The following is a 22,414-nucleotide window of genomic DNA, read 5'->3' as shown; positions in this document are numbered from 1 at the left end:
CTAAGAGCCCACATGCCATGGGGTGTGGCCAAAAGAAATAAAATAGCCTAAAAATAAATTAATTAATGGTCGGACTTTCCGTGTGGTGCAGTCATTAAGACTCTGACCGTCTACTCCAGGAGGCAACCAGGTTCAACCCCTGGCAGGGAACTAAGATCTCACATGTCACGTGATGTGGCCAAAAAGATAAAGTCCTTCAACCCCACTCCAGGTGTCAGCGTTTACTGCTTCCGAAAGCTCCAACCCTGGAACCAGCCTCCAGCTCACCCTGGAGCAAGAAAAGATCAACGTAAACCTGGGAAAAGGCAAGACACTGGAGCCCAGGGATGCCGCTGAGGGGATCAAGCCCTTTCTGATGTTTTGCTTGGGAAGGCAGAATTTTGTTGCCTGGTGCCTCAGCTAATTGGCCTGCATCTGATACTCCGGAGGGCTTGTGTGATTAGAAGCCACAGCTGCCTTGCTCATTATTTCTGATTAATAGGCAGCACTTGGCATCTCTGGGCAATGGTGCTGGCTCAGGATCCAGGTGTGATCTACACAGCCCACAAGAGCATGATGGCTTTGCAGCCCTGAGGTGGGAAGCTGTCCCCACCGAAAGCATTGTCTTATGTAAGTCCCAGTCGCTTGGAACACGACTTGATGAATTGCTTTGTCCTCACTAGTTCCCTTGCTGCCAGTCTGAAATAACTAATGTGTACTCAGAGTTAATACATTGGAGACGTTTGTTTTAAATCTAAGCAATCACACTTGACCTCTGGCCCCCACTCCACAGTTATTGTTTTGATTGTAAAGTAATGCTCTGGCACCCTGGTGTCAGAAAGAGAAAAAGAGAAAAGAAAGAAAAGAAAAAGAGAGAGAGAGAGATCGAACAGGCCCAAAATGGACTCACTTGTGCTAAGCCCCACAACAGCAAACCAAGACTTAATACCTAATTGCAGTTTTAGCCTCTCCCAGGAAAATAATCCTTTAACCAGCCTCTCCTTTAACCAGTCAATCTGGAATTACCTAGCAAGTACCAGTGGTGGTTCAGATGGTAAAGAATCTGCCTGCAACGCAGGACACCCTGGTTCGATCCCTGGATCGGGAAGATCCCCTGGAGAAGGGAATGGCAAGATCAGGCTTCCCATTCATCTCCAGAGTACTGGCTACTGATTCGAGTATTCTTGCCTGGAGAATCCCATGAACAGAGGAGCCTGGTGGGCTACAGTCCTTGGGGTCCCAAAGAGTTGGACACGACTGAATGACTAACACGCACGTATCAGTGAAGTGATTTGCCCATTGACACTTCGCGCCCCATAGTAGGAGGGTAACTTTCCCTGAAATAACCCACTCTGCTCAAAACTTCCTCTTCCCACCCACTTCTGCCTATAAAAGCCTTTCATTTTGTACAGCTGTTTGGAGGTCTTTCTATTTGCTAGACGGAGTGCTGCCTAACTCATGACTTGTTGAATGAAGCCAATAAGGGCTTTAAATTTACTCAGTTGAATTTTGTTTTTTACATTCATTTGGGATCTTAAGTTACCCGAGAGAAGGGATCAGGGACTTCTCTGGCAGTCCAGTGGTTAAGACTCTGAGCTTCCATTTCAGTGGGCGTGGGTTCAATCCCTGGTCAGGGAACTTAAGACTCCACATGCCATGCCGTGCAGCCAAAGGGAAAAAAGATAAAGAGAAGGGATCCACTGTGGTGTGTGGACAAACTCAGGTGTCCTAACCTGAAGGCTGAGGGCAGTTGGTCCCTTGGTAGACAGTGGGTTATCTTTCTGGTGATATCCAACCTCCTCCTGAAAATTTCCATTAGCCCTTAGGAGTTGCTCTGAATCTATTGGAAAAAAAAAAAAAAAAAACCTGATAAATCTCACACCTGTCAGGAAAAATTGTAAAAGACTTTGAAAGTGAAATGAAAGTCACTCAATTGTGTCCCACTCTGTGCGATCCCATGAACTGTAGCCCGCCAGGCTCCTCTCTCCATGGGATTCTTCAGAGAAGAATACTGGAGTGAGTAATCATTCCCTTCTCCAGGAGATCTTCCCCGACCTAGGGATTGAACCTGGGTCTTCTGTATTGCAGGCAGATTCTTTGCTGTCTGAGCCACCAGGGAAGCCCCCAAAAAGACCTTGAAATAGGCAGAAAGTTAATCTGAAAGGGTGTTAGAAAATGCCCAGTTACCTGATTATTTGAATCTGTGCCTTTCCTTTTACAAAACCAATAGTAATACAAATAACTCTTATCCAGAGGGATGCTATTGACTTCTGTCTGCGGAAGCCATTTTTGCTCTATCAGCAAATTCATGTCTGCGTTCCTGCTTGCCTTTGTAAATCTGTTGGTTGGTTGTTGTTGTTTTTTTTTTTTTAATTCTCCTTTGTTTTCTTTTTCTTTTTTTCCTGATTCTCTTTTGAACCACTTTTTTACGTCTTGCACTTACCCTCAATGAATGAGTTAAAACAAGATCTTTGACACTTTTATTTTATATTTGTGGGGTCATGATTTTTTTCTTCATTGTTCTTTAACATACTTCATATCTCCCCTTTTCCCCTGGCTATCAGGAAGGCAAAAATTTAAGATTAAGTTGTCTTATTTTTCTAAATGTTTTACCAGCAGGGAATGCCTGTGGGCTGGGCTGCAGCCTGGTCCAGGCAACAGTGTGTGGGATTTCCCAAAAGGGCAAGCAAGGGGCAGCTGGAGCCTCCAGGATGTGCTATGTGACTTTGGGTGAAGTTTTAAACCTTCAAAGTGTTGATTCACCCAGGGATTCCTAGCATATAATAGGACGCTTCCCCAAACATACACCAGGGAACTGTGTGCCTGCCACTTTCCTCCCTTTCCCAAGGAAGCTCCACCTTGAGGCGGGCAGGCAGGGTCCTCTGACGTTACTGCTGGAGGCCAATGTCTCCGCTCACTGAGCTGAGGCCCCCCAGCAACGGCCTGGGGCTGACACTCAGGGTCACATCCTCAGCACGCTTCCTCCCCACACCAGACCCAGCCACTTCCTCTGAGGACAACAGAAGTTGAATGAGAGACGAGAGTTCCTGAGATGTTGCAACACCTGGGACCATGAGGACAAGTAACCCGTAGGTGTCTGCAGCAGGGACAGCCCCCCAGGGGTCCTGGGAGTAATTTTTCTGGAGAAGAGCTCTGAATGCACACTGCGTCCCAAGCATCACATGAATCCTTCCCATAACCCTGAAGTTGAGAGCTCCCCTACCTGAAACAGGATAAAGCTTAGCAGGAGGAAGCGGGCTCAGACAGGAGTAGAGCTAGGTGGAATGTGAGACCAGTCGCCTGGCCCAGGGGTCCTGACCAGGATTCTGGCAATGCTCTATTAATCTGCAGACAGTGTCATCTTACAGATGAAGGGAACTGCCGACCTGACCGTGGCCCGCTTTCTGTTGGCCCCCGGACTGTACTCCGCTATTCGGTTGATCTCCCCAACAGGGCTGGTCCATCCGTGGCACTCAGCCCTTCAGTGGCTCTTCTTGTCATCAGCCCTATATGGCCTCCCTCTCTACTTTCCCTCTTATTGGACGTCAGGCCCTTCAATCCATCAGAGCCCATGTTCTCCCTGCCCTCTCTTCCCTTCATACCCACCACCCCCATTTTGCCCAGCTAGGACCTGCTTGATCTTTGAGGGTTTACTCCAGGATCACCACCTCCAGGAAGCCCCCCTTCCTACCTCATGTCTCTTTTCCCCTTATATAGCATATCTGATAGAAAGGGAGGCAGATTCCTTCTTGAGGTAAATCCCTTGGCCCAGAATCAGCCAGGGATTTTGTTGAGACACAGAATCTTAGATCTGGAATGGGGCCCCAAACTCTGCCTTTCCCACAATCCCCAGGTGATGCCCAGTGGTGTTTATAAAACAAAACAAAACACATGGACTTCATTGGCGGTACAGTCATTAAGAATCTGTGTGTCCGTGCAGGGAACACGGGCTCGATCCCGGATCCAGAAGATTCCACATGCTGTGGAACAGCTAAGCCCATGTGCCCTAACTACTGAGCCTTCATGCTGCAACTACTGAAGCCCGTGCTCCACAAAAAGAGAAGCCACTGCAATGAGTAACCCATGAATTCCAACTAGAGAGTAGCCCTCCGCTGGCACAGCTAGAGAAAGCCTGTGTGCAGCAATGAAGACCCAGTGCAACCAAAAACAAATTTTTAAAAACCTTGAAAGAAAACCAACAACAGAGGGGCAAGGATCGAGGCCTTCCTCTACTTCTGAGACACAGAATAACAAGCTCTTGCCCTGAATGTTTTTAAGCGCCATTGGCTCCAATCAGTTTATGCCTCAATAGCCCTGCCCAGCTGGAACCAGCCCCATTTGGCCCCCAAGGGTGCTCAGGGCTCCCAGCAGGTGACTAGCAAAGCTGGGATTCCACAGTGATCTTCACCCAGTGAGGAGTCACAGCTGAGGGCGAGGTTGGAGGCAGCAAAGGGCTAGCCCAAGGTAGGGACATCACAGCCCTCAGCAGAAAGAGCACGGCCACCTCCCCTGGAGAGGGGCTCCAAACTTCCTGGGCGCCCTTCCCTTGCTGAGCAGCCCTAGGGGCTGTGGCCTGGCTGAGAGCACAGAAGCCTCTGTGAAGGGAGTGGGGAAAGCAGGGGAGGTGGAGAAGCAGCTCCTGTCCATCACAGGAAGCCCTGAAGCATCCATAGCTAGTGACTAGATGCCTGCTTCTTGGAAGGAAAGCTGTGACCAACCTAGATAGCATATTAAAAAGCAGAGACATTACTTTGCCAACAAATCTCCATCTAGTGAAAGCTTTGGTTTTTCCAGTAGTCATGTATGGATGTGAGAGTTAGACTATAAAGAAAGCTAAGCACTGAAGAATTGATGCTTTTGAACTGTGGTGTTGGAGAAGACTCTTGAGAGTCCCTTGGATTGCAAGGAGATCCATCCTGTATATTCATTGGAAGGACTGATGCTGAAGCTCCAATACTTTGGCCACCTGATGCAAGGAACTGGCTCATTTGAAAAGACCCTAATGCTGGGAAGGATTGAAGGCAGGAGAAGGGGACAACAGAAGATGAGATGGTTGGATGGCATCACCGACTCAATGGACATGAGTTTGAGCAAGCTCCGGGAGTTGGTGATGGACAGGGAGGCCTGGCGTGCTGCAGTCCATGGGATCACAGAGTTGGACACAAGTGACTGAAGTGAGCCGAGACCACAGCACCCCCATACCCCAGAGGGGCTCCTCTACAGCAGCTTCAGCTCTCAAGATGAGCGCTACCCACGGCCATCACCTATGGCCTTCAAGCTTCTAGCCCACAGACATGTGGCTTTCTGCCAGCTGCCACTAGAGAAAGACTAGAAGTCCTTTCCTCCTTGCCCCTACTCCTTGCACCAGATCCATGGGGCCCAGAGCCAGGACCCCCTGCCAGCCTAGAAGTGGGGCAGGGCCCACCCCACTTCAGCCTCCAACCTCTCATTTTGGGCCCACTGGAGACATAGGGTTATAGTTGCCCCTGAACAAGCGAGCCCTGGACTGAGGAAGGACGAGTTGCCCAAAGCCAGGAAAACACAGGCTTGTCTTCACCAATCCTGGCCTCTCTCCTCTTCGTTGTTTACTCGCCAAGTTGTGTTATAGACTCTTTTGCAACCCCATGAACTGTAGCCCGCCAGGCTCCTCTGTCTATGGGATTCTCCCGGCAAGAATACTTGAGTGGACAGCCATACCTTCCCCTCCAGGAGATCTTCCCAACCCAGGGACTGATGGATGCATTGGCAGGCGGAGTCTTTACCACTGAGCCACCAGACAAGCCCATATAGCCTCATAAAGACAGTGGTACTTCGATTTCACTGTTTGAACCCGTGACTCTGTTATTATCTGCCCTCCGCCCCTACACAGCCACTCCCAATTCACCCCCATCTAGTCACTGCTCCACACCAAGTTCACTTTCTTCTTTTATTGGGAAGCAGACACAGGGCACACGGGGTGAGAAGCAGCCCGACGCCTCCCAGCGAGACCCAGGACAACAGCAGCCAGAGTCAAGGTCATCACAGTAGCCAGGCCTAAGCCCAGCATCAGCAGAGGGGGAGAGGAGGTGGGCCCTTCCACGCCACGGTCATTCACCTTCCCCAGGAAGATCAACGGCCCCACTGTGACGTCTGCTTCCTCCGTCACTGAAAGACAAGACATCCGAGGCAGGAATCAGGTGAGGGGTTTTGTTCTGCTCAACGAGCTGAACCAGTAGGTTTAGTTCTAGTAGCTGCATTAGTCTCCCAGACCCGGGATTATGGGCTGCCCTGGTGGCTCAGCAGTGAAGAATCTCTAGCCAACGCAGGAGACATGGGTTAAGGCATGGCTCCCCACTCCAGTATTCTTGCCTGGGAAATCCCACGGACAGAGGAGCCTGGCGGGTTATAGTCCATGGGGTTGCAAAGAGTTGGACCCGACTGAGCAACTTAACAATAACCCCCTGTGTGTTAGGACTCCAGGATGACTGCAGAATGGCCCTGGCCAACATCAGGTGGGGGCTTGGAGCCTCTCCCACTTAGCTCTGAGATGGTATTCCCTAGAAATACATATTAAGTCCCTTCAGTAGGGTTTGACTATTTGCGACCCCATGGACTAGCCTACCAGGTTCCTCTGTCCATGGGTTCTCCAGGCAAGAATACTGGAGTGGCTTGCCATGCCCTCCTCCGGGGGATCTTCCCGACCCAGGGATAGAATCCATGTCTTTTATGTCTCTTGCATTGGCAGGCAGTTTCTTTACCATTAGCGCCACCCAGGAAGCCATCCCCTAGGGGTAAGCAGCTTTAAATGGGGAACAAGAAAAGGACTGTCACCCTAAGGCAACAGCTGGTGCCTCTGAGAGGAGGGGCCTCCCGAGACCTACCTTGCCTGCGACTTCTTCGGGGAACAGGCTGGCCCTCCCGGTGGGACAGCCTCATGGAACGGCCTGAAATGCCGCAGTGCCCCTTGCTACAGCATCGACAGATGTCAGTGGGGCCTTCAACCGGGGACCACCTAAGAGTGAAATACAGGAAGTTAGACAGCTGTGCCGCCTGCAGGAAGCAGTTTGCTAGCAGAGGGCACACTGGGAGAAATCAACATGAGCAAGGGTGGCTGGTCTTCCACCCCAGTCTGGTGTCTTTACCGGTTGGAGGACTTGCTGAAGGAACATGCTTTGTTTAGTTGGTCCGGGACTCGGTCAACCGGAGTGACCTTCAGGTGACAGGTGATATATATCTGGAAATAAGAGCAGCTATTACCAGGCAAAGTTCTAGGCAGCTCAGTGACTGGTAAGCCAGTTCTTCAATAACCCTTAGCCTTTGAGGACAGAAGCCCACTTTAGAGACAGAAGGAGGCAGCTTCAAAGACCAGCTTGCCTACAAGTCCAGAGCAAGTTGCACATTGGATTCTGAATTAGAACCCAACCCATCAGCTTTATTCCTAGTCTCTTTCACACTTCTCCAATCTCTCAGCCGTGTCTCACTCCCAGGGCCTCATTATATCAAAACCTTAGGAACAGGGAATCAAGCCCAGTGGGAACAGAATCCATCTTGGCTGCTGGAATGGGAGGAATTTTGACAAGACCAGAGCTCAGGTCAGCCCAGGGCCTCTTGGTAGAGGCATCCACAACCAGAGGTCCCCCTCATACTCTAGGGGTCCCACACCCCCCAAGCACATGCCCTGCCAAGGCACTTGAACGCCAGCTACCTGTCCTGAAGCCTTCGACATACAGAACCACAAGCTGTGGTCACCACCTAGTGGCTGAATGCACCAGCAGGGAAACTATTTCGGAAACTTGAATCAGCCAGGCTGCACTCCCGATTGTCTATCTGACTCCACCACTTCTCACAACCCAGAGCAGCACTTCCTGGTCCTTTAGCATCCCTATTCCAGGAAAGGAATTGCCTTGAGCCTCAGCTTCTTCCCAGATGATGCTATCTGGGGCTGCAGATCCTCCCGAGCGGTTCCTCATTAGCTGTTGAGTAAGAGTCCATCTCCCCTGTACTCTAGCCACAGTTGGCCCAGCCACCTGCCCACCTTTGAGGGAGAGCCTTCCCAGAGGTCAGGCTGCCTTCCCTTGATCAAGATCCTCCTGTGGTCTTAGGTACCACCCCATCTTCAGATATGCAGATGCTGGCTCAGGTGTCGGCCGTGATGGCCAGCGCCTGTGTGAAGCCTCATCTCCTCCTTCCGCTGGACCACCTGTGAGGTCAACACCCTACCCCAACCAGGATCTTCTACCCTAAGACCCACAAGATCATCGATCTGGGGACCAGGACCCTTCCCTCGTCTCGTCTTTCTCCCCAGCCCCATTCAAACACATGACCTGCCATTACAAAGCTTCAGGACAACGCCCAGTAGCTTCAGTTGCATCTTTCCTTTCATCACTGGCTGTAGCAAAGGACTTCTGTTCTCAGGTGAGGAAGTAGCATCTGTGTGCTCATCTACAAATTTCCCACTGCTCGCCTCTCAATGCCACCCAGCCACGTGAGCCTCTGGCTCAGTGCTCTGTAAACCTAGCTGCTTGTTAGAGAACTTAAGTGGCTTTTGACGCATTTGTAAATAGACACTAGTGACTAGGCACGGCATAAAACACTAACAGAACCTAGATGGTAGGTACATAGCTCTTTGCTTTGAAACCCTTTCTCCTTCACATATTTTTAGATTTTAATGGAATAGCAAAGTTCATGTCAGACCCCACCCCAGTTAAGTGAAAATATATGGGATGATTAAATATCAGTATTTTGATGATCTTTCCAGGTGGTTAGTACAAGAGATAGAGCTGGATAATCCTTGCTTTAATCACTGTTCCTTCTTGACCAGCTATCCCGAATTCCCATCCTTCCGCTCCTATCTCAGGAAAACGCACTTAAGAGTTACTTGAGGGCTTCCCTGGTGGTGCAGCGGTTAAGAATCTACCTGCTAGTGCAGGGGACACAGGTCTGATTCCTGGTCGGGGAGGGTCCCACATGCTGCGGGGCAACTAAGCCAGTGTGCCGCAACGACCGTGCCCCCTACTCTAGAGCCCACGAGCCCACATGAAGACCCAGCACAGCCAGAAGTGAATATTCGAAAAATGAAAGCATCTTGGTTTGTAAGAGTCTACCAGCACTTTCTGGCTAGCTGCCAGTCCTACCTATTCTTCCTGCCACAGTCATCACATGTGGTCCGAATTCTAGCTCACTCCCGCCTTAGTGTCAAGCTGAGCTTCCTAGCTTAGTGGTTCATCAACGGCACCTGAAGACTTGTTAGGAATGCAGGTGCCAGGCTCCACTCCAAGTCTATTGAACCAAACCCTGGAGGGTATGGGCTCAGCGGTCTAGTTCAACAAACCCTCCAGGTGATGCTGATGAACTCAGGGTTCAAGAAGTCACTGACCTAGCCTATGTTCGAGTTTGAGAGGCTAACTAGCATGAGAAGTTCGCACCTGTTTCCCTTGCCCCTTCTAGAAATCCTCCAGAAAAGCAGGCACCTGCTCTGATGAACTCCTTTACTCAGCCCATCTGGGTTCCAGTCCTGCTGACCTTAGTGAGGATGTCGTCAGTGACCTGGTCACCAGATACTCAATGTCATCTGATGTGACCTGTCAGCTGAGTCCCCTGGGTTCCCTCTACCTTGTTCTGTTTCCAGGATCCGACTCATTCCATCCTTCATGGATTTTCTCACTCCATCCCACATGGATTTTCTACCAGTCTCTTAAGGCCTATGCTTTCTCAAAGATCTCACTGGAGATCATGGCTTTATTTGCTAAGTTACTAGGATAGGTCAGAACTATCAGATCACTGCTTAAGAGAACAGCTCGCGAGTGACAGCATCAGCTTAGGAAGCCTGGTCAGCCCGACCCTAAGAATTCAGGCTTATTCCAGGCTATTAAGCCATTACCATGTTTCTGGAGTCATTAGCAAAATGGAACACATCCACTGTGAACTGGAGGATCTCTGGTCTGGGTCTAGGTGCTTTGAAAGCAGACGAGGCATCAGTGAGACCATCGACGAGACAGCTTTGAATAGAGCAAGTGAACCCAGTTAGAGACGGAGGAGGTGACACAAGTCACATCCCAGAAGGGTCCCCGGAGAGGCAGGCCAGCCTCACCCGTGGAAGTCCACGATGGTGTGGTAAGGCGAGGTGCTCCAGTCTGGCGTCAGTGTGGCCACGCAGTGGTCCACGAACAGTCGCAGGGGCACGTGGCTGCCGGTGTGGACTTGAGCCTGGAGGTGGGCTCTATCTCCCAGCTGGAAGGTGGGCGTCATCTTCTCGGCACTCCAGTTCTCTGCAAGGCACGCCGGGGGTGAGAGCCTGCCAGAGCACCCCATCCCCAACAGTTGCCCCCTCCCAGCCCACTTTGCTCACCCTCCATCAGGCGCAGAGAGAAAACCAGCTTCTCCTCTGAGAACACTGTGGTCCTGAATGGCACCCAGGTGGGCTGGATGGCCCAGCTACTCACATTGCCGTGCCTAGGAAGAAACGAGCAGCTGCCGCACCTGGCGTGCGGCTCTGGGCCCTACTAGAGACACTCCTCCTCTAGGGTATGTCTACCCAACTGCCTGAGCACCGCCCCCCCGGATCTCGTCCGGGGAGGCCCTTCCACACATGCTTTGTTCCTTGTGCCTTCATTGAATCAACACCACTTCCCTCCCAGATCACAGTCAAGTTCAAAGCCTTTCTAGGTGTCCCTGGGGGCTCAAAGAATCCGCCTGCAATGTGGGAGACCTGGGTTTGATCACTGGGTTGGGAAGATCTCTTGAGGGGAATGGCAACCCACTCGGTATTCTTGCCTGGAGAACTCCATGGACAGAGGAGCCTGGCAGGCTACAGTTCATGGGGTCTCATAGAGTTGGACACAACTGAGCAACTTTAAGTTACTCTGCACTCAACCCAGCACACAGGGCCAGGCCTTGTAGTTATAAGCCAGTCACCTGGTCCCCAAGCCTAATGCTCCAAGGTCACAGGCACATGCTGGGGCCTCCTCGACCCTCACTCAGCTACAGAGTGCAGGTTGTGATGGTCAAGGTCAGAGCTTGGAACCCACCTCTGCTCTACCAAGCGACCCTTTCTGAACTGAGGGGGCAGGGCAGCCCTGCAGCTTCCCCCAGGAGGCAGCTGTGGCCCCGGCCAGTTTCAGGGGCTCCGAGCAGAGGCCGCAAGGCCACCTCTACCAGGACTGAGGGCGGCGACCACAGCCCCAGACCCTCCCCCGTCCTCACAGCCTCGCTGCCACGTGCTGCCAGGAGGCTGACATGCTTGCTGAGGAGCCTCTGGGCCAGGGGCGGCCACACAGACCTGGGGTAGTGGCACTCGATTGGGACTTCCACGCGGTTAGTCCTCAGGATGGACAGGTTTCCTGCAGGGCGGGGGCTGTGGAGCAGGAAGGTACTGTACACCAGGGCATCGTCGGTCACCTGAGGGAAAGGAAGGGGTTAACTCTACCAGCATCACCTGCCCCCGGTGTGCCCGGCAAGGGGCTGGGGGGCCAGGGCTGCTGAAGGTGGAGAGAACACAGGCCCTGGGCTCAGAGCCCACTTCGCTGACCCGTGGGAGGGCCTGCACAGGCACTCTGCTTCACCGCAAAACAGTGACACTTCCCCGGGGGTCTGGACCAGCTCCGTGTCACCAGCAAGCAGCACCCTGTGACCAGAGGCCTTGGGTGTGAGCACCCGTCTCAAGCTGCTGCCCCCCACCCCAAGCCACATACACCATTTCCTTTTCCAGGGAATGCCAGGGGCCCAAGAAGGCCCCCAGGAAGAGGCTAGAAAGTTCCAGGAATTTCAACTCACTGCCACAGCGGTTACCACCTAACTCACCCTCCTTCTTCTGACTTATTCTCACGCTCATCTCGCAGAGGGGGAAGCTGGTTTGGTGGCTGCCCGAGGCCGGAAGAGCACCAGCAGGTGCTGCTGGGCAATTTGCATCCTTTCCCAACAACCCCCTCCCAATTAGCAGCTGCCCAGCCCGCCCTCACCGCTCAAACTTCAGGGGTGAGTCCTAGCTGTCCATTAGCGAGTCCCCAGGTGGAGAAGCTGCATATTTGTGGGACTCGGTGCAAAGGGAAAATGTGGGGCTCCTTGTCCAACAGGAAAGAAGTCAGGTCAGTGGAGCAACATTAAAGCAAGCAGGGTCCCCAGGGTCAGCACAGGGGGTGTTCCCCACAAGCCGCCGGAACCCCACGTGATTTTTCCCACGTGATTCTCATCTGGGAGACCGGGCAAGCTGCCCAGCTGTGCTCCACGGTGGAGGCATGGGGGAATCTTACAGATACTGACGTCTGCCCCCACTTCCATCCCAATTTCAGATGGAATATGGGAACCAGGAGTTCTAACCACTCCCCAGGTGACTCTGATGCCCTAAGACTGGGAGCTACTAGGTTAGGATAATTCCTTAACTGAGCAGCTCTGGCTTGCCTAAGCTCTCCCCAGGAAAATGAGGTCCAGGTGGCTTCAAGTCCAGCCCTAGGGACCACCCTGAGACCAGAGATCCCGAGGAGGACCCCGGGGGCTGAACTTGCCCTGCCCCTAGCCAAACTGAGACCAGAGTCCAAGGGCCAGCTGGGTCAGGGGCGTAAGGGAGGGGAGGACAGACCCTCCGAGGGGCAGCAGGAAGCTGATCCAGGAATTGTCCACCCGCTGGCCAGTGCACCCGGCCCTTGCTAGGAGGGCCCTCCTACCCAGGCTCTGCCCCTCCCCCTCTCCTTGGGGGGGGCTGTCTGGCCTGAATTACTCAGCTTTCCCCCTGCACACACACCCCCATTTGAGACCGCCCCCACAGGACACACACTTTGAGCCTCTTCAACCACGATGCCCTTTGACCCTGCCCTCAAACAATTTTTAACACAAGGCTTCAAAGCCATTAACATGAATAAGGGACACCAAAATAGGTTTTTTTCCCTGTGATGACTTCTGGGCTTTTCTGAGGTTTCAAAATTCACCTCTTCCATACAACTTTCTAGGGCCCCATGAAAGCACTGGGTTACCTGCAGAGTATCCCATCACGCATGCCCCCGCACCCATGTTGACTATATGTCTTCTGGTTGCCCCCTAGGTGTTAGAAGTCCTCAGGAATCAGAGTGGGGGTTGCCCGGTTTGGCGCAAAATGCACTGCCACCCCTGGTCTCCACCCACCTCCCCAATTTTGGCACCTAGAGGCAGAACTCCCCCACCCCAGCGCCACCAAGGCCCCACTTCAGGTCTCAGCGGCTCCACCCACCCAGCTCCCCCGCATAAAAGGGATCCACCCCAGCCCCACCTTGCACCCACACTCTACATCACCGGCCCCCTCCCGTGTCATCCCACTAAAGCCGGGGCTGCCGAGGGGGTGCCAAGCCTCACCTGCAAGATGTTGCCACACTCATGCAGCCCAACCGAAAACCTAACCACGCCATCCGTGTCCGCGGAGGCCAGCGGCTCACAGTTGTCGGGGCCCAGGGTGAGGTCCGCAGGCCGGATGAGCTTCCCAGTGCCGAAAAGGTCTTTGTCGACCGTGACCACCAGCTGGGCCTCCTGACACTCCACCATCACGGTGGGTGGCTTCGATGGCCTAAAGCGCTCGGTTTCATCATCCCAGAAGGGCTGGGGGCTGCAGAGCTCCGTGCTTCCCCAGAGCAGAAAGCAGAGGAACAGCCTAGAGCGCGGCCCCATGGTGCCCACGAAGCCACTCCCACCTACTGCGACTCCTGGGCAGGCGCCACCCACCGTCTTATACCCCTGATGATGGCCACTCACACCTGGGCTCCCAACTGCCCCTCTTCCCCAGCCAATCAAGTGGGCCAGGCCCCTGATGCTCAAAGTGGCCCCTGGGCCCGCAGCACCAGCCTCACCTGGGAGCTTGTTCAAAGGCAGACTCTGGGACTTCTCTGGTGGCCAGTGGTCAGGAAGGCACGCTTCCACTGAGTGGGGGATGGCTTCAACCCCAGATAGGGGAGCTAAGATCCCACAGGCACCGCGGGCAGGCCAAAGAAAGAGAGAAGCGCAGACTCTCTGACACAGCACAGGCCGCCTAAGTCAGGACCGGGCTCCCTCTCCGTCCCCAGGTGATCTGTATTCACATTAAGCTTTGAGAAGCATCAGCTGGTAGCCTGGTCAGGCATAGCTTCTCACCCCTTCCCTCCTTCCACCCTTTGCTGGCCTTTCCCTAGTCACCTAGAGAGGGAGCTAAGAGCTACCCTGGATCCTTAGAGAGGGGTGTGTTGGTTGCTCAGTCGTGTCTGACTCTTTTCAACCCCATGGACTGTAGCCCACCAGGCTCCTCTCTCCGTGGGATTCTCCAGGCAAGAAGACTGGAGTGGGTTGCCATTTCCTTCTCCAGGGGATCGTCCCGACTCAGGGATGGAACCCACGTCTCTCACGTCTCCTGCATTGGATGCGTATTCTTTCCCACTGTGCCACCTGGGAAGCCTGGATTATTGGGGGAGACCAGGAGAAAGCCGTTGACTAAGGATTGATTAAGGATGAGGAGAATTTTATCAGAGATGGGAGCTCTTTCCAAGCAGAGAAACCATGGTATCATTAGGAGGCCAGGGAATGTTGTGGGCTGCTGCTCAACTTAATTTTTTTTTATAAGATTGCATTTTTCGAAATTTATTTATTTGGCTGCACCAGGTCTTGGTTGTGGCACGTGGGATCTTTAGTTGTGGCATACAGGATCTAGTTCCCTGACCAGGGATCGAACCTGGGCACCCTGTATTGGGAGCATGGCGTCTTAGCCGCTGGACCACCAGGGAAGTCCTTGCTACTCAACCGCATAGGAGGTAGCAGGGAAGGGCAGTTCAGGCAGAGGATCTGTGTGAACAGAGGTGTAGACAGGGCACTGGGTAGACGAGGAAAAACCTCAGGAACTCAGAGCTGCTGGAGCCTCAGGTCCCTAGGGGCCAGAGTGACAGTTTAGGGGGCTGGGAAGTAAATTGGGGCAGGATCCTAAAGGTGCTAGGCTGAGATGCTGGACTTTATTCTTGGTGAGAGAGGTAGGGTGGGGAAGATGAGTGATCTGGCCAGCTCTAGTTGGGCAAGGGTAGGTCTGAAGACAAGAGTCAGGGGGGCTACTGCGCCGGTCCTGGTTGGGGAGGTGGAGAAGGACTGACCGGCCTACTCCTTGCCAGGTCTGGGTGAGATTCCTTCAAGAGGAGAGAAAGAACTCAAAATAGTCACGGCGTTAAATTCCTAGGGGCAGAAGTGATACCAAGCAGGGCGCTGTGGGGCTCCTGGACAAAAAGGCTTTCTGTATCCCCCATTTCTTTGATTTCAGGAGAGGGACTTCATTCAGCCCCCATGCCCTTCCCTGGGTTCCAATGGGCAGATTCAAGCACTTGTTAATTAGGGAAGGGAGGGGATTTGAGACCAGGGAGAAACAGTCAAGAGCAGCCTTGGGGCAAGGTGCCCTTTCCCCATGAATGGGTACACACAACAGTATCTTTGAGCTATTTTGCAGATACTGAAAGCCCCTCCAGGTGGGAGAAGTTAACGATTACCAACGGTGTGCTGCCCACAAGCACATAGACCCCAGACCATTTGGACCTGAAGGTTGATGATGCTGACTCCTATGTGCCTCACCAACCCAAGAAGAATGTCCACGAGCTGATCATGCCTGCTCTGAACAATTACTATAAAACTTTTCACTGTCTTCTCCAAGAGGGGGGACACATGGTTTTGAGGGTATTAGCCCACTGTGTCCCCCTTTGTCTGGAAAAGTAACAAAGTTATCCTGTTCTCCCTCACCCAGAACTCTGCGATCTGATCCAGCACTGGTGTACAGAGAAGCTGAGCTTTTGGCACCAGAAGTGCAGGCGTGCTTGCTAAGTTGCTTCAGTCTGACTCTTTGCAACCCCATGGGCTGTAGCCCGCAAGGCTCCTCTGTCCAGGGGATTCTCCAGGTGAGAATACTGGAGTGGGTTGCTGTGCCCTCCTTCAGGGGATCTTCCCGACCCAGGGATGCAACCAGCCACAGTCTCATGTCTCTGCATTGGCAGGTGGTTTCTCTACCACCAGAAGTGTGTGCTCTTGTAAATGCTTGCTTCTAATTCCCTAGTGGCTCAGATAGTAAAGAATCTGAGCTACAGTCCACAGGGTTGCAATAAGTCGGACACAACCAAGCAACTAACACTAACTGAAGGGATTGAACCATACTTGTAAGTTGCTTAAGTATATACTTCCTAGGTGTTTTTTGTTTTTGTGTTAATAAACTTGTTATTTTGTTAATAAACGTGTGTGTTTTTGTTAATAAACTTGTGGGAAAATAAATGAAGGGGAGAGATTACCCCCACCACTTCCTCTGACTTGATCAACACAGGTGGGGGTGTGGTGGGAGAGAAGCAGATGAGAGTTCAAGCTCCACGCTTGCCTGGGCGGCCCGCCCACCACAGCAGAAACCACCTGGGTTTCCTGCCTAGCAGGCCCACAGGCAGAGACCCAGCTGTGGCCTGAGGCCCCCGAGGGACAGCTAGCCGGAGAGACTGTGTCCTCTGCTGGGAAAGGGACCCCTCAGTCCTACAGCTGTGTTCTCAGATTGTGCTGGGAGTAGGATGGGGTTGACGGGATGAGCGACCAGGGAGGGCATCCCTGAAGCCATCGGCCCCTCTCCGCCTTGGAGTTAACCCCTCTTAGAGGGCTTCCTTGGTGGCTCAGATGGTAAAGAATCCTTCTGCAATGCAGGAGACCTGGGTTCGATGCCTGGGTCTGGAAGATCCCCTGGAGGAGGGCATGGCAACCCACTCCAGTATTCTTGCCTGGAGAATCCCCATGGACAGAGGAGCTTGGAGGGCTACAGTCCATGGGGTCGCAGAGTCGGACATGACTGAGCAACTAAGCATATCATAGCATGGAGGGCTTCAGGGGAAAAATAGATAAGAATTGGTGAGCGTAGGGGGAGTCTGGGTGAGAGTCTATATGCACACGGGTGGCGGTGAGCATGTGTATTCTTGTTTTTCAGAACAAGGACCAGAGACAGCACCCCTGGGAGCATGGCCAGTCCAGCCCCACCATACCAACCAGACCAGATTCTGGATCTTTTACATTTTTTCTGAGAAGTGCTGCCCCCTGGCGGCCAGAATGCACCAAAGCGGCGCCACCAGCTCAGAGCATTTTCCCTTACTTAAAACTTTTTAAAGCCCGGATGTCGTAATGTTGCTTTAGTCGCTAAGTCGTGTCTGATTCTTTTGGAACCCTCATGATCTGTAGCCTGCCAGGCTCTTCTGTCCATGGGCTTTACTAGGCAAGAATACTAGAGTCGGTTGCTCAGGGGATGTCTCGACCCATGGATGGAACCCACGTCTCCTGCATTGCAGCTGGATTCTTTACTGCTGAGCCACCTGGGAAGCCCAAAGCCCATAGTGGTTTCTAAAATACTATTCCTCTTTAAACGCAGGACTCAAGTCTCCTTGGAGAAATGGCTAATTCCAGGACTGGGGCCGGGAAAGTACAGCGTGAATCTGGAACATCTTGTTATGCAAAAAAAAAAAAAAAAAGCTCACGAAATGATAAGGATGTGCCAGAAGAACATAGGAGCCAAATGAATGGGGTAGGGTTGTGGGAACTGGCCCACCTGGGGACAACTGTCCACCAGAATGAATGAAGACAATAAGACAGCACATTGAAAAAAATAAGAATTCATGAGTGTCCGTGCAGAAGCTAAAAACACACAAATGAGTAAGCTTTTTCCATAAAAAGGGAGACTTCCTTATAGTACAATGCAGACTAATGATTGTAGAAGGAGAAACAGATTCAGAAAATAACCATTTGCAATCATCACAGTAGTAACAGATGCAGGCAAGAAGTATTAGTGCAGGTTAACAATCAGCTGATGGTGGGTGGGGAAGGGATGGATTAGGGGCTTGGGATTAGCAGATGCAAACGATGACATTCAGAATGGGAAACAGGGAATTTTCTGGCAGTCCAGGGGTTAGGACTTGGCACTTTCATTACTGTGGGCCCACTGTTCAGTCTCCAGTCAGAGAACTAAGATCCCGCAGGCCACATGGTGCGACAGACACAAAGAAATGGGAAGCAACAAGGCCCTATTGTAAGCACAGGGAGCTGCATTCAGTATCCTGCGATAGGGCACTTCCCTAGTGGTCCAGTGATTAAGACTCTGCCCTGCAAAGCAAAGGACGTGGGTTCGATCCCTGGTCAAGGAACTAAGATCCCACATGTCTTGGGGAAGCTAAGCCCATGTGCTGCAACTACTGAGCATGTGCCCCACAACTAACACCTGACAGAGCTAAATAAATAAGACTTTAAAAATATCCTATGAGACAGATTCACTGGTAGCTTAGTGGTTAGGACTCAGCCTGTCACTGCTGAGGGCTGGGATTCAATCCCTGGTCAGGGAACTAGGATCCCACATGCCCCATGGGGAGGCCAAAGTTAATTCTTCTAAAACTTTCAATGAAAGTGAAAGTCGCTCAGTCGTGCCCAACTCTTTGTGATCCCGTGGACTATTCAGTCCATGGAATTCTCCAGGCCAGAATATTGGAGTGGGTAGCCTTTCCCTTCTCCAGGGGATCTTCCCGATCCTGGAGTCAAACCAGGGTCTCCTGCATGGGCAGGCAGATCCTTTATCACTTAGCCACCTGGGAAGCCCCTTTACAGTGGATACATCTGGCAAATAGCACTTTAGCCACGTTGTCAGAGTTAACCATTAGTCGAATAAACACTATATTTAGTGGGATAAAAGGACATCATGTGCCTCCTCATGAGAAGAGATGATGCCCAGTGGGTTTTTTTTTCTTTTCTTTTGCCCCAAGTCATGTGTGATCTTATTTCCAAGACGAGGGATCGAACCCAAGCTCCCTGCGTTGGAAACGCGGAGTCTTAACCACTGACTGGACTGCCAGGGAAGTCCTGATGCCCAGTGTTTAGGAAAAGGTTATGTATGTGTAAATAGACATGTGTGTATGTGAAAACACATGTACATGTATACATACGTGCGCATGTATATGGATAAATATGTAATATATAGCAAATTACATATATGCACATATTACATATATACAGAAAGAAAGCTTATATAGCAAAATGTTCATATTTGCTCTATATGGGTAAAGGGTAAAGAGGATTTCAAAATAAGATTAAAAATAAACCCTTTCTAGGTCAGATTCAAGTGAAAGAGAGGACAATCGGGATCTGTTTTCAGAAGAAGGCTGTTAACCAGTTTCCAAAAGCAATGCCTGAAACAAAATATGAAGACAACAAAAAGATGTGTAAGATTTTTGAGGAATAATTTATGAAAATCATCAAAGAATATAATCTAATTAGAGATTCCATCTTCATGGATGGGAAATGCAATCTCAAAGATATCAGTTCTCCCAAAATTAATTTGTAAGCTCTATCAAAATCCCAACAGGTTGTGTGTGTGCGTGCATGTGTGTGCATGAGTGTGTGTGTGTGACTTAACAAAACTAATCTAAAATTTATATAGAAAGGCTGAGTTGGCCCTTTACTTGGCTGTAAAGCAAGACTTTTGAAGAAAAAGAACAATGTGAGAGACACACCCTAACAGATACAAAGACGTATTATAGAGCCGTGGTAATGAAGGCAGGGTGCTGCTAGGATAAAAAAAAAGTACAGGGGAATAGACAAGAGAGCCCAAAACAGCCACTTGCATATGTGGAAATATGATGCACGACAAGGGGAACAGATGGGCCGCTCGGTGATAGGAGCTGTGACAAGTATTATCCATATGGGGGGAAAATTGGATTTCTATCTCATACATAAAAATGAATCCTAGAGAAATTAAAAAGCTGAATGTGAAAGAACAAAAAATTAAGACATTTAGAAGGAAATACAACCTCGCAGGGCAGAGTGAGGCGAAGGGTATTTCCTAAATATGACCCCATGCCCTCCCTCCACAAAAAAGCACAAATTATAAGAGAAAGGTGACATTTTTAGGGCACTTTCATAAATAATAATAAAATAGCTATAATAAAAATAATTACCATTCACCATGTATTCATAATACACGGGGACTAGGCTGAGTACCCTAATCCTTATACCCATCTAGGGAAGTGTCATTGGCCCCGTTTCACAGATGTGCAAACTAAGACTCGGACAAGTGGTACCCAAGGTCACACAGCCAGGGAACAGCCAAAGATTTGATTGCAGATTAATCGGACTCCAGTTCCTGTTCTTCTATCTCTAACCTTTACTGTCTCTCTGACACTTTACAATAAAGTCAGTTCAGTCAATACCACACAATTGTGTTATGGGCTGGAGGTAGACACGCCCAGATAAATAACTCCAATACAAACAAGGGTTAGGATTTATGGATATGTGCCTGTCTCCCCCAACTATTCATAGCAGATACTCAATAGGTGCTTTAAAATATAGGACTTTCTACCTGTCACCCTGGGAAGACAAGCTAACCGATGTGTGATTGAGAATAGTGAGAACTGTGGGGCAGCTGATATTTGCCACACACACACACACACACACACACACACACACGCAACACTGATACTACTGCCATTGCGTGAACTCTGTAGCCAGACTTTAGCTGGAGAGACCCTGACGGGCTGAGATTTGGCACATTTCTTTGTGCATTGGGAGAAATGGAGAGAGATTTAGGGGTATAAAGAGCAAGCCGATCGGGAAAACTTTTCACTATTTCATTATTAAATGTCAAATTGTGTACAACATTTACAGCCCACTTGACTGAGTGAGTGACCGTTTTAGTGTGTGTGTATGCACACCCATATATATTTGGCTGTATTTGCGTCTTAATTGTGGCATGTGGGATCGTCAGTCTTCGTCGGGGCATGCAGGACCTTTATTTATTCTTCAGTGGCATGAGGGATGCAGGATCTTTAGTTGCAGCATATGAACTCTTAGTTGCAGAATATGGAATCTAGACCCCTGACCAGGGTTCGAACCTGGGCCTCTTGCATCAGGAGCGTGGAATCTTAGCCATTGGACCAGCAGGGAAGTCCCTGAGTGTGTCACCTTGATCACAGCTAAGAAAAATGGATTTTTGTACAATGTTTTGGCTTTTAATTACAGAGTGTTAAAAATTACCTTTAAAAATAGTGTTGGAAATTCCTTGGTGGTCTAGTGGTTAGGACTCTCACTGCTAAGGACTGGTCATAGAACTAAGATCCCACAAGCCTCTTGGTGTGGAAAAAAAAGAAAAACGTGTCTAAAGGGAAAATGAAATACATCTCCCACCCCCAACTATTGTTACCAGTTTGTAATGAATCCTTCCAGACAATTTTTCTATGCGTATAAAAATCACTTAAAAATACACTTACTATATGCAATGTTGTGTCCTAGATTGGATCCTGGAACAGAAAAAAAGAGACATTAGTGGAAAACGTGGTATATTCAAATAAAGACTGGTTAATATTAACGCACCGATGTTAATTTCTCGGTTTTGACGAATGTGTTGTGGTTGTGTAAGATTCTTAACATTATGGGAAACTAGGTGAAGAATTTATAGGAATCTGTGTACTATTTTGGCAATTTCTCTGTAAACCTAAAATTATTCTAAAAGAGTATTTTAAACATGCACTTTAAATGGGGATTATATTCTACACTGTTCCACAATCCGCTTTTTCTTATAAGATGTGGAGGACATTTTTCATGCTGAAAATCACTCCATTCTTTTTGATGGCTGTTTAGAACAGCACTGTACAGAGGTAACCACAATTTATCCACCAATGCCCTCATGCTGAACATGTGGATGGTTGTAACTTTTTCTGCTGTTACACTAGAACTTCCTTGTCCATCTATCTTACCATATCTGCTTAGATATTTCTTTAGGATCAATTCTGAGAAGTGGATTTTTGGGTCAAAAGGTATATACGATGGGACTTCCCTGGTGGTCCATTGGTTAAGACTCTGCACTTCCACTGCAGGGGACATGAGTTCGAGCCCTGGTTGGGCAACCAAAATTTGATTCCCACATCCTGCATCACACATGGTAGAACCAGAAAAAAGAAAAAAAAGAACAAAACAAAAAAACCTAGTTAAGATGGTAAGTTTTTTGTTAAATATATTTTTCTGCTTAAAAATAAAATAAAATAGTTTTAAAATATTTCATTTAAAGAAAAAATCCAGTTTCTAGCCAAGAGGGCCTGCTTGATTCTCAGAATGCGGCAGCTGCTGCCAGAAGTTTCCTCTACACCATTGGTTGCCCAATACAAGGCACATCCCTCGGGATCTTTTTGCCTTGGCAACCCTTAGGCTGCTTCTGAAACAAAGGGCTGGATAAACATAATGGCCTCCACTTCTGGTCATTCCAAACTCTCCATCAGCACCAGCGCTGCCCCAAACACGCTCCCGGCCGAAGTCCACGGAAAGATCAAAGAATGAACTTTCAGTGACTCAAGGGGGCGATACAGGGCCTATCTCCTCTATCCTCTGATTTCACTTTCGGGTATTCTGTGGAAACTGCATTTTGTCACTGTGCAAACGTATCTCACAATGGGACTTTCATTTCCCAACAACGTGTTGCAACGGACTCCCACTTCAGCCTAGAAAA

General features: G+C 50.2%; 1 protein-coding gene across 1 annotated transcript; it reads right to left on the bottom strand.

Annotated features, from left to right (window-relative positions):
- Positions 1–5,891: 5,891 nt before the first annotated feature.
- On the bottom strand, positions 5,892–13,616 carry ZP3 (zona pellucida glycoprotein 3). Its single transcript, XM_069569383.1, has 8 exons — positions 13,279–13,616; positions 11,237–11,355; positions 10,307–10,410; positions 10,049–10,226; positions 9,839–9,956; positions 7,101–7,192; positions 6,840–6,970; positions 5,892–6,123 (listed from the first exon to the last, which is right to left on the bottom strand). Exons 1-8 carry the CDS (start codon positions 13,585–13,587, stop codon positions 5,906–5,908), a joined length of 1,269 nt encoding a protein of 422 aa, XP_069425484.1. The 5' UTR covers positions 13,588–13,616; the 3' UTR covers positions 5,892–5,905.
- Positions 13,617–22,414: the final 8,798 nt, after the last annotated feature.

The sequence above is a fragment of the Ovis canadensis genome, chromosome 24, assembly GCF_042477335.2.
Source record: "Ovis canadensis isolate MfBH-ARS-UI-01 breed Bighorn chromosome 24, ARS-UI_OviCan_v2, whole genome shotgun sequence".
NCBI lineage: Eukaryota > Metazoa > Chordata > Mammalia > Artiodactyla > Bovidae > Ovis > Ovis canadensis.
The sequence above is the reverse complement of the archived record's forward strand: the minus strand, read 5'-3'. Positions and strand labels throughout refer to the sequence as shown.